This window comes from Scomber japonicus, chromosome 20 (genome assembly GCF_027409825.1).
Source record: "Scomber japonicus isolate fScoJap1 chromosome 20, fScoJap1.pri, whole genome shotgun sequence".
Taxonomy (NCBI): Eukaryota; Metazoa; Chordata; class Actinopteri; order Scombriformes; family Scombridae; genus Scomber; species Scomber japonicus.
The window spans coordinates 27,686,224-27,698,277 of record NC_070597.1 but is presented as its reverse complement, the minus strand read 5'-3'; the positions used below and the strand labels follow the sequence as shown (position 1 = coordinate 27,698,277).

At 45.9% G+C, this 12,054-nt stretch overlaps 1 protein-coding gene across 2 annotated transcripts in view; it reads right to left on the bottom strand.

Moving 5' to 3' along the window:
- The window catches only part of rbfox3a (RNA binding fox-1 homolog 3a), a 259,104-nt gene that overhangs the window by 34,058 nt on the left and 212,992 nt on the right, over positions 1 to 12,054 (bottom strand). For both annotated transcript variants that reach the window (XM_053341235.1, XM_053341234.1), the window contains exon 6: positions 6,963 to 7,023. In XM_053341235.1, the coding sequence (XP_053197210.1) occupies positions 6,963 to 7,023 (61 nt within the window). The remainder of the gene's footprint in view (positions 1 to 6,962; positions 7,024 to 12,054) is intronic.

The window sequence follows — 12,054 nt, the reverse complement described above, 5'->3', positions numbered from 1 at the left end:
GTCTTATTAAGGGGAGCTTTAATTCTTTGGACCTTTAATTCTACCACTGGCACATATAATAATATGTGTTTCTGTTTATCCATTTCTGAGGACAGGACCTCAATCTCAGAGCTCATAAAATTCTTCTTCGTCTTCACTGCCATTTTCATGAATGGAGCTTCTCCACAACTTGCCAAACACCTGACCTTATGGTATTTTGAGGGTGTCAATTACACTAATATACTGTTCTTGGGAACAGCCCCTGCCCTTCAAAAAGTCTGTGCATGCCACTGCATACAGGTCCTCCTCATGACAAAAGTAAGAGAAATTGAAGATAAGAATATGAAAATGTTCTTGCATAAGGCCCACTGTATTTAGCTTAGGCTTAGGTTACTGCCTGAGTGCCGCTTTTCCACATAATAGGAAAAGCCAAACAAAAGGATAAGATGGGCTCTCACACTGTTCACCATCATTAGGCTATACCATATCACCCTCCACTGGATTTAAAATGAACTGGAGTAAATGTGAGGTGCTATTACCCTCTTCCATTTTAGAATGCCTATTTGTACTGTGAGGCCTTGACTTTACTGTGGAAATGAACTCAGTACATGGCTACTCTGTTTGCTTCCCCAGTCCAGGGGAAAATCACCCAAAACCTCAAATTCAACCTTTTCAGGCCCCCTCTCCCATATGTAGGGGAGGATCACCCTGAACTCAAAACCCAGGTAACCCCTTTGGATTCTTGCCCCTCATTGGCTGAGAGACACCTGACGTCACTTCCAGCTGCTAACGTCACTGAAGCTTCAAAAGAGACGTGCGAGACTTGTTCGCCCTCTTTTCCCTGTTTGCCTTCCTACAGTCTGTGCATCATGTAGGGCACAAGCTGTCCTTCCAAACCGAACAATGGCTGAGAGAAGACAACAAAGCACGTGTTAGCCTTTTTCCCTTTTCTTTAGAAGCTTCTTCCAGCTCGCTGGCTGAGAGGGAAATATCCACATTTCCTTTGCACGCATCATTCAAACAGATCCGACAGAGCCTATGATCACAGACGGCGCTCTAAATTACCTGCAGAAAAAATGTAGGGCGACCCCCTCGTTTGAACACGTGTACGACAAATACCCACGAGAATTGTTGACAAGGCTGATCTTTGCGCTATGGAGCCGAAATCAGCACCAGTTCAGCCGAGGATAAGGAAAGGGCTCCCTTGAGGACCGCATCAGACCTTTTCTGTAACAGCTTTGAACGTCACACAGTTCGCATCAAATCTACACCGGTAGATCGACGAAGCGTAAGAGGTTATTTGCCTGGGCAGAGCTAAATTGTGTGTTATAATGCTAGTTAGCATTTTATATCACTGCTGCATAAGCTTGTGTTTTGGGACTGTCAAGTCCCTATTTGATGACAGAGAGTAGTCTTAATGTTTGTGCCAACACTTTTTACATGTGGTGCCATATTGTGTTTATCCCATCAGGATCAGTGTTGTTAAAGCTGCCGTTAAAGGATGCTTTGTTATCCAGCATCAGATAACAAACGTACACCACCTCCACGCCGTGCCCATGTTTATCTATGTACAAGGCCTCCTTCTCTCTCTACTCCTTCTCCTTTTTCTAATTTTCATTATTGATTGAGGCTAATTTAACAGTTTGGTTATTGTTCCCACTTTCCTGAACAATAACCAAATTAATAACTAGAATTGATCATTCTTTATTTCTTATTAATAATGAATAATTATTTAGGATAATTATTAACTCTTATTAATAACCTCGTAGTGAGGTCCCAACATTTTGGGGTGCGCCGTAGTGAGGCTACCCCTACAGTACTTCTGTGGTTATTTTGGTGAAAGTAATGCAAACATACATACAATGTATTACTCTACATAGAAAGTAATGGTGTAAAGTAAATAGCTACCGTAAAATAAAAGTAGCTAGTAGTATATAGTATATTGCATTTTGAAAGTAACTTGCCCAACAATGGTGTTAGGTCAGAACAAGAGTGTGTAGATGTGTGTTTAGGTTAAAGGCCAATTTGTGTAGGATAAGGTGCCAGGTTAGGAAGAGGTAGTTATATGCAAGGCCTAGTTGCTGGACATATATCATCTGAGCTGTGTGGCGGTTCAATAACCTGACTAGGAAAAGGGCATCACAACAATAAAGCTCAATGAACAACATTAAACCAAATCGATACATGTATATTGATTAAGTTAAACAGTCTTGTTTAGCCATATGTTGTTCTATACTATGTCCAGTATGTTACCAAGTCCATGGGGGAAGAGAGATGCTTTGTGGAGTACTGCTTCTTAGGTGGAAAATCTATGGGTGAGTCAGGCTGAGAAGAGTTTGGCTCAAGCACTGCATGATGCCAGCTTTGCTGGGTAGTTGGTGCTCCAGTCGTGCAGGTAGGAGGGTCCAGGTTACTGAAGACACCGCTGTTCAGTGTTGTCAGAGTTGTCAGCTCAATGATAACTCATCTTGGTTGCTGAATCCTAAGCAGGCTCTCATGTCGCTGCTTGTTCTGTAGAGTTTTGTGTGTCATGTCAGCTGTGAGCAGGCTACATGTGAGAACAGAGAGCAGAACAGTTCCTGCAGCAGCATTGGAAAAAAGAGAGAAGTCATTCCTGCTGCTCCCAGAGAGAGAGAGAAAAAAAGAAAGAGGAGAGCATTTGCTCTGGTTTTGATAACCTGATGACAACATAGGTCACATGCCACAGTGACCAATTATAGCAAAAAGCTGTTTTGTGAACAAACAAGGACTGTGGGAAGTTGAGAGTTTAGTCAGAAAGTGAGACACAACAGGTACTATTGTTATTTTTTTATATCTAAAGAGGATTTGGTTCCTTATTGGAGACAAAATCGCAATTGTGTTGTGAATGCAAAGATATTATAAATTGACTCTTCATTTGCAGTTTTCAGTAAACCTTTAAATGTTTTTGAAACAGAGGGATTATACTTTGGGTGTCTACTTATTTTTATTATGATTTTGACTTATATTTTGGTTCATGGGAATAGTCTGCTCAACCACCACTGAAGACAATCAAGAGGACTGGAAAGAACTTGGAGAGCGAGAGACAGACAAGTTGGGTGGAGTACGTGTGTTTTTGTCTATTTGTGGGGGCTGATGACAGTGATGAATGGAAAACCCTTCAGGGCTCATTTTTTCTTACTCTACACCCTCAGGATGAAAGTGTGTATGTAACAGAGGTGCTGACATGTCTGGCCATTTATTTCCCTTCCTTGTTCATCCACCCCTACCCCCCCCATTCCCTTTTTTACTTTTTCAACGTCATTTACTCCGTCATTCTCTCCCTCTTGCCCTTCAACTACCCCTATGTTATTCAATTTACATGAATCAACATTTGCAAAAGAGAAACGCACCCTAAAAGGTCCTTCTCTCCTTCCTCATGAATAACTTCTAGCTCTTTGTTGTTAGCACTTTACATTTATCATTTACTCTCTCTCGTCCATCAACCAAATTTTTGTCGTCGTCCTCCTGCTTTAAATCCCCTTCTCCATTTCCAATATTCCTTTCTCTTCCACACTTTGTTTGACATTTTACCCTTTCAAGACCTCTGTCTGCCAAGTAAGACATTGCTATTTGCATGATATATCAAATCAAATCAACCCCTCTTTGACAAATTATGATTCCATAATGAGCTCTGTTTGAACAGTTTACTCTGCTGAATCTGCCACTTGGCAGCTTTTGGTTTCCTTTCTACTCATACTGTAAGCTCAATTAGTGGACTCACAATGATGATATGTTTCTGATTATGCGTCTTTGCCTTTAAAAAGAACAACTTGTAATTAATATAATCAGAAGTTGTGTTGCTTTATAGTGCAGCCTGATCTAATACTGGCAGTGAAATGAAATGATGGGCATGAAAACTTGATGCTGGCTCAAACAAAGGTGACAGTATTATAACCTTAGTTTCATAAGGACAGGTGGAGACCTCTAATGGACTCTATGAGTAATACTCTCCTCCAATCACGTTTGCAATCGAGCACTGGAAGTTGCATGTACATAGCCGGCCACTACTGATGCGCCTACTGATTCCGTGTGTTCCCAGTATATAAGGCAGCCCCTCACTGTACTTCCCATCTCAAAACCAGGGTCCACAGGGACAGGGCTCCACCTGAGCTTATAGAACTAGGGTTACAATATTGTAACCATCATTCCATCTCACACAGGCTCCACACTCTACTGAACTCTGTGGGTACAGTAGAGAGCCCTGCTGTGACTTGTTGGTAACCTGTGTGATCAGACTGATAAGAGAGTTGCTGTGGCCCTCCTACTACTCTACAGAGAAGTACCCAGCCAAGTTAACATGGACATGAACGGGGTTAAACCACGGCCTAACCTCTCATGGGTTACAGGTCATACAACAGTCACCCTGCACACCTCATTCCCTGAGTCATCTTGAAGCATGAAATAATGCAGGTGTATAATGTGTGGTGTCTGCACCACCTGTGCGGACAGTCCGGCCCACATCAGCCTGTCCCCCTTAGGAGCCCGACCTGGAGAGGTTGGCCCAATGTGAGCAGCGCACCTATCAAGACTGCCTCCTGGGACAGAGCCACCAACATTAGGGAATGGACCAGGGCTAGGCGGCCAACATCTGGGTCATCTCTGCATACCATGGTGCCGAACGGTGGTACAGGGCTATCATGATGACCAATAGCCTGTCTTGTTTCACACTCTCCAGCAGGGAAGGAATGAGGCAAATAGGAGGAAAGGTATGAAGCAATCTCCTTAGCTGTATGCATCCTTGATTGGTTGAGCCAGTTCCAGCAATCCCCTAATGGTCGGCATGCGAAACATCTGTTGAGTGATGAACTGGTTCAGGATGAGATCCAAACTGTGTTTGAACTTAATGTTTTCTTGGAATCAAGAAGTATGCAAAGTAAAAGCCCCCCTATCTGTCATGAGTGAGAACAAGACCAAGACTGTTTTGGTGACAGATCCTGAATCTCCTTGAGGAGAGAATCTTACTCCTTTTGGGAGGGTATCTCATTAATGCCCCAAATGGAAGAGGGACACAATAGAACTGGAGTGAATAAACCATTAACGCACAGCTGTGACACACTTCCTCATAAAACTGTGGCAGAAGATGGACAGCCAGTTGAGGGGTGGCAGCTAGAAAGCTGTGGTACTCAGGTTTGGCCATCCCTCCTGCCTTACCTTCCATAAATGGAAGATCAGTCCATGGGGGCTAGTATCCAACAGTGTGGTCCATGCCTCCAATACAGCGTTTGATGTTGTGTTAGGGTATCTGTTCCCCTCCATATTTCCCATGGAAATAACTGGAGGGAAGCTCAGCAGATGTTAGGTGGCCTCTCCTCGGTTAGTGTGTGTGCCTGGGACATTACTCTCCACAGATGAAGTAATGCTACAGGCCACACTATCATTAACCCAATAGGTGAGCTGTGTATGCCCGTCCCATTAAGGGTAGAAGTGTGGCAAACAATGGAAGACAGTTCTGACTCTGCGCAAACATATAGTGTGCTCTCCCCAGTCAATGTGTGGGTGTATGGCATTAATCCCCAGTGGGGATATAATACTGGTCACTGCCTCAGTGTTGTCCGACAGATGACTAGCAAGTGAAGCAACAGACAGATCTGCCTCTGTGTGCCGCTATGTTGGGTGGGATGTGTTTCTTTCTCACAACATTGCATCATCATAGCACTCATGAATGAATTCAGCAGTGAGCTTTTTTTTGGCAAGCACAGCCTGCAGCTGCCCCCTGTCAACTTTGCTGCCAGAGGAAGGCCGGGACTGCTTTCTGCATTATGCAGCCTCTGTGACCGGCTGAATGATGCAGGCTGGGTTACTATCCTCCCAGTGTCATGGAAGGCCAAAGAGGTAGAGGAAGGGAGAGAGGAGGATTTTGCTCTTTGCTTGAAAATGTAATTTGTTTTATTAACATTAACATTTTCAACACAGCAACATGAATACATGAATCTTAAAAGTCCTGTGGGTGGGGGTGAGGGGGGGGGGGGCAGTAAACTCTACCAGCATATCTAGGGGAGCCAGAGCCAATGTGATGCTCTGCTGCCAGTAATTTCAGTGCTGCAGATTCTCTTAGGTGCAGGGCTTCTGCAGGGGTCTGCCAGCTTGTTTCATCTCAGCATGAACTGCCATGGTTTTTTAGTGGCTCCTTCCTGGACGCTTCAACACACTGCCAAATGTCTGAGAAAGGATGCAAAACAAAGGCTGGTTGAGCCAGATTGTGGCCAACTAAACCGTTTGGGCTGAGGAGGCATGGGCCAAGGCCATAACCTCCACAAATCATGGCAAACTGAAATCAAAGGTGGATTCCTTAAATTTGCCAATGTTGCAGAGACAGACAAGAGGATGACATCGTTGTCTATCTGTGAAGCTGCTGGGACAGTCTCAGCTGAGATGTGGGGCGGTGTTGGGCAGTGTCCGGCGGTGGTGGTGGCAGGACTCTGGATGGACTCTTCACTGACACAGAAATCTATCTTGAGTTCCAGGTTACTCTCGTTGCAGCAGGGCAAGACATCACACAGCTGAAAATGGTCCCACTGTTGTGGTGGATGTCCTTGGCGGTAAAAGCAGGGCATTGGCCGCGTAATGCAGGGTCCCAACCGAAGAGGGAAGAGAAGAGGAAATGTCTGTTAGCAGTGGTGATGAAGCCAGGGCATGATGGGCAGGATCGAGCAGATTTGCCGTTGCTGAAGTGAGAAGGTTGGGAAGTGCAGCAAGGTGCTGCCTTAAGTACTCGGGGAATACACAGAATTGGTAGTGGCGTCATGATTGGCTGGCTATGTACATGCAAATTCAGTTGCATGTTTGTGATTGGAAGTGAGTATTACCCATAGAGTCCAGTAGAAGGTGAAGCCTGTGTCAGATAGGGCAGAAGAAATTAATGAGTAGAGAAGAAGACATGAGAGTATGAGCAATGAAAGGAAAGCAGTAATTAGAGGACACAAAGCTGCTTAGAAGAGATAGAAATAAAGCTGAAGTATTACCGTTTGCGTAAGGGTTCGTCACCTTTTTATTGGTCATTACTCTGGCTGTGGCATTGTTGACCTGTCAGCAGACAAAAAAGACGTTAATGTGAGGCAAAAACACAGCAACACACACACACACACACACACACACACATACACACAAATAACAATCCTGTCTCACATCAAAATGTGTAATACCTGTTGGTCCACAGTGCAAATGTATTGGTTTCAAATAATGGCTCCAAAATTGTGAGCTACATTTTTGTTTTGTTTTGGGATTATTCTTTTCTGTTGACCTGCATCCATTTCACATGAATTTCAAAAAAAAACAAACAAAAGGCTGCCATTCATTTTCAATGGAAAATGCAGTACTTTTGAGTAGTTTTGCCTGATAAAAGTTTGATAGCATTTCTAGTAAGAAATGGACTGTACTTATATAACTTTTCTAGTCCTTCAACCACTCAAAAGGGCTTTTACACCACATGCCACATTCACCCATTCACACACATATTCATACACTGATGGCAGCGGCTGCCACGCAGGGTACCAACCTGCTCATCAGGAGGAATCGACCATTCACACACATTTATACACTGTTGACGCAGACATTAGGAGCAATTTGGGTCTGGGATTCAGTAATGTGCTGGGATTCAGTAATGTGCCTAAGGACACCTCGACATGAGGACTGGAGGAGCTGGAAATCAAACCGCCAGTCTTCCAATTAGTGGACGACCCTCCCTACCTCCTGAGCCACAGCTGCCCTAATGATGTTTAGTTTGTCAGTTATTGGGAAGATATTTGCAGGCCCTCTCTCTTTGCTATGGTAGTTTTCATAGGACCTGCTATCACTGAAACCACATAGTGGCATGTTGTTTGAATCATTGTCTATGGAAATACAAAATTGAATGAAACACTTCACATTTACAGTGACATTTTCGCAATGATTGGTCACTGTGCGCCCTGCTTTTTGTATTCTAAGATGTTTTTTATTGTATTTATTAAAGTTACTGAGCAAGTGAAGACTGTGTGCGGGTGTTTTCTTTTTCTATTAATCACAAGCTATAAAATGCTTTTTCTTAACAGAGATAATGGTGTTCAGATTCAGGTTGCAGCCAACCTCCAATTTTAAATGGAATGAAGCCCACTGACAGCAGACAATGCAAAACAGAAGACAACATCTGCCCACAACACAATGCTCTTCCATAGCCTTTAACTATTACAAACTGACCAAAAAATCCAATTATTTCTAAGAATCTAAAGAAAAATAATTAAAATTTCGTGTTTTTGTGTTAAGACATGTTAAAGTACCTTTAAAGAAAACTTTAAATCTTTAAAAGAATTCCTGAACACAATGACAGTGAGGAAAATACTCGTCTCGTCTCGTCCTCTTCCGCTTATCTGGGGTCGGGTCGCGGGGGCAGCAGCCTAAGCAGGGAAGCCCAGACTTCCCTCTCCCCAGCCACTTCGTCCAGCTCTTCCCGGGGGATCCCGAGGCGTTCCCAGGCCAGCCGAGAGACATAGTCTCTCCAGCGTGTCCTGGGTCTTCCTACCGGTGGGACGTGCCCTGAACACCTCACCAGGGAGGCGTCCGATGCCTGAGCCACCTCATCTGGCTCCTCTCAACGCGGAGGAGCAGCGGGTCTACTCCGAGCTCCCTCCGGATAACTGAGCTTCTCACCCTATCTCTAAGGGAGAGCCCAGCCACCCTATGGAGGAAGCTCATTTAGGCTGCTTGTACCTGCGATCTTGTTCTTTCGGTCGCTACCCAAAGCTCATGACTATAGGTGAGGGTAGGAACGAAGATCGACTGTCCACATTACTGCAGACGCCGCACCGATTCGCCTGTCGATCTCACGCTCCATCCTTCCCTCACTCGTGAACAAGACCCCGAGGTACTTGAACTCCTCCACTTAGGGCAGGATCTCATCCCCGACCTGGAGAGTGCACTCCACCCTTTTCAGGTTGAGGACCATGGCCTCGGATTTGGAGGTGCTGATTCTCATCCCGGCCGCTTCACACTCGGCTGCGAACCGATCCAGTGAGAGTTGGAGGTCATGGTCTGATGAAGCCAACAGGACCACATCATCCGCAAAAAGCAGTGACCCAATCCTGAGGTAACCAAACCGGACCCCCTCAACACCCTGGCTGCGCCTTGAAATCCTGTCCATAAAAATTATGAACAGGATCGGTGACAAAGGGCAGCCCTGGCGGAGTCCAACCCTCACTGGAAACAAGGCCGACTTATTGCCGGCAATGCGGACCAAGCTCTGACACTGGTCATAAAGGGAACGGACGGCCCTTATCAGGGGGTCCAATACCCCGTATTCCCGGAGAACCCCCCACAGGATTCCCCGAGGGACACGGTCGAATACCTTCTCCAAGTCCACAAAACACATGTGGACTGGTTGGGCAAACTCCCATGCACCCTCAAGGATCCTGTAGAGGGTATAGAGCTGGTCCACTGTTCCACAGCCTGGACGAAAACCACACTGCTCCTCCTGAATCGGAGGTTCGACTATCCGATGGACCCTCCTCTCCAGCACCCCCGAATAGACCTTACCAGGGAGGCTGAGGAGTGTGATTCCCCTGTAATTGGAACACACCCTCTGGTCCCCCTTCTTAAAAAGAGGGACCACCACCCCAGTCTGCCAATCCAGAGGCACTGCCCCCGATGTCCACGCGATGTTGCACACACAGCCCCACAACATCCAGGGCCTTGAGGAACTCGGGGCGGATCTCATCCACCCCTGGGGCCCTCCCACCGAGGAGCTTTTTAACCACCTCGGTGACCTCCACCCCAGAGATAGGAGAGCCCACACCCGAGTCCCCCGGCCCTGCTTCCTTACCTGAAGGCGTGTCGGTGGGATTGAGGAGGTCTTCGAAGTATTCCTTCCACCGATCCACAACGTCCCGAGTCGAGGTCAGCAGCGCACCGTCCACACCGTACAAAGTATTGACGGCGCACTGCTTCCCCCTCCTAAGACGCCGGATGGTGGTCCAGAATCTCTTCGAAGCCGTCCGGAAGTCTTTTTCCATGGCCTCACCGAACTCCTTCCATGTCCGGGTTTTTGCCTCAGCGACCGCCCTAGCTGCGCTCCGCTTGGTCTGCCGGTACCTGTCTGCTGCCTCCGGAGTCCTACAGGCAGGCCAAAAAGGCTCTATATGACTCTTTCTTCAGCTTGACGGCATCCCTCACCACCAGTGTCCACCAGCGGATTCGGGGATTGCCGCCTCGACAGGCAACGACTACCTTGCGGCCACAGCTCCGGTCAGCCGCCTCAACAATGGAGGCACGGAACATGGCCCACTCGGACTCAATGTCCCCCGCCTCCCCCAGTACGTGGTCGAAGCTCTCCCGGAGGTGGGAGTTGAAACTCTCTCTGACAGGAGACTCTGCCAGACGTTCCCAGCAGACCCTCACAATACGTTTGGGCCTGCCAGGTCTGACCGGCATCCTCCCCCACCATCGGAGCCAACTCACCACCAGGTGGTGATCAGTTGACCCGAGTGTCCAAGACATGCGGCCGCAAGTCCGACGACACGACTACAAAGTCAATCATCGAACTGCGGCCTAGGGTGTCCTGGTGCCAAGTGCACATATGGACACCCTTATGCTTGAACATGGTGTTCGTTATGGACAATCTGTGACGAGCACAGAAGTCCAATAACAGAACACCGCTCGGGTTCAGATCGGGGGGGGCGTTCCTCCCAATCACACCCTTCCAGGTCTCACTCTCGCTACCAACATGGGCGTTGAAGTCCCCCAGCAGAACGAGAGAATCCCCAGGGGGAGTGTTTTCCAGCACCCCCTCCAAGGAGTCCAAAAAGGCTAGATACTCTGAGCTGCTGTTTGGACCATAGGCACAAACAACAGTCAGGATCCGTCCCCCCACCCGAAGGCGGAGGGAGGCTACCCTCTCGTCTACCGGGGTAAACTCCAACATACAGGCACCAAGCCGGGGGGCAATAAGTATTGCCACCCCTGCCCGGCGCCTCTCACCAGTGGCAATTCCAGAGTGGACGAGAGTCCAACCCCTCTCGAGGAGACTGGTTCCAGAGCCCTTGCTGTGCGTCGAGGTGAGGCAGACTATATCTAGCCTGAACTTCTCAACCTCTCGCACCAGCTTAGGCTCCTTCCCCACCAGAGAGGTGATTAATGAAGCACTCTAAAATCTGTTGTTCTTTAATTGAAGGAACATCACCAATTACATAAAATAACACAAATTTTAGAATTTTAAAGCTGAAATTGTCTTAAATGATTATATTTTCCACAGAAAATAAAAGGAATATCAGCTTTTTTGTTGTTGTTTTTTGTTTCGTTTTTTGTTTTACACAAACTTTACAGTTCCATAACATGGATGCAGGCCAAAAGAAAAGAATAGGCCAAAAAAAAAAACCCAACCAAAAACATGTGAGACTGGGTTGCAAACAAACATGTATAAACTGTTAACACTCTGGATAATCCACATTATAACCACTCTGCATGCAATACTGCTATTTTATCATTTTCACAAGTAAGGCTACATGCAGTGAGTAAAAGATCTGATGTTGACATTCAACCACATCAGAGAAAATAAGCAATACAATATTCAAACAAAATGTAAAAACTGAAATGAATGCATATGGACATTGCAGTATGTCAAACTCTGAAATCTCACAAAAAATAAATGATGTGACCTTTTTGGATGCAATCAAGAATAAAGGTATTGATAGCACATACATCCTGTCCGCCCTAATACACACATAGCTGGACGTACTATTGAGCATTGCACTGTACTATGTATGGCTTTTCACCTTTCCTGGTGAGCCTGATTTAGTGTTTTAGAAGTGGAAAGCTAGACCTGATGTTGAATTTTGGCTACATTTGTCTGGAAAAGTATAATTTTGTTGATTTTGTTGTCTTTTAGGGGCTTAATTGCAAAGAAATAGTGAAGGATGCAAAATGTATGTATGTATGTTCAGTAACCACTATCAAGTTATTTTAAAAGCAATGTCTCTTTATGATGGTTTATATGATGGTTCACCATTTAGACATGTGAGTTTTACTGACTGACTTATCTTAAATCTCAGTTTAAGATGTGTATCTGCAAACATGAAATTTGTGACATCA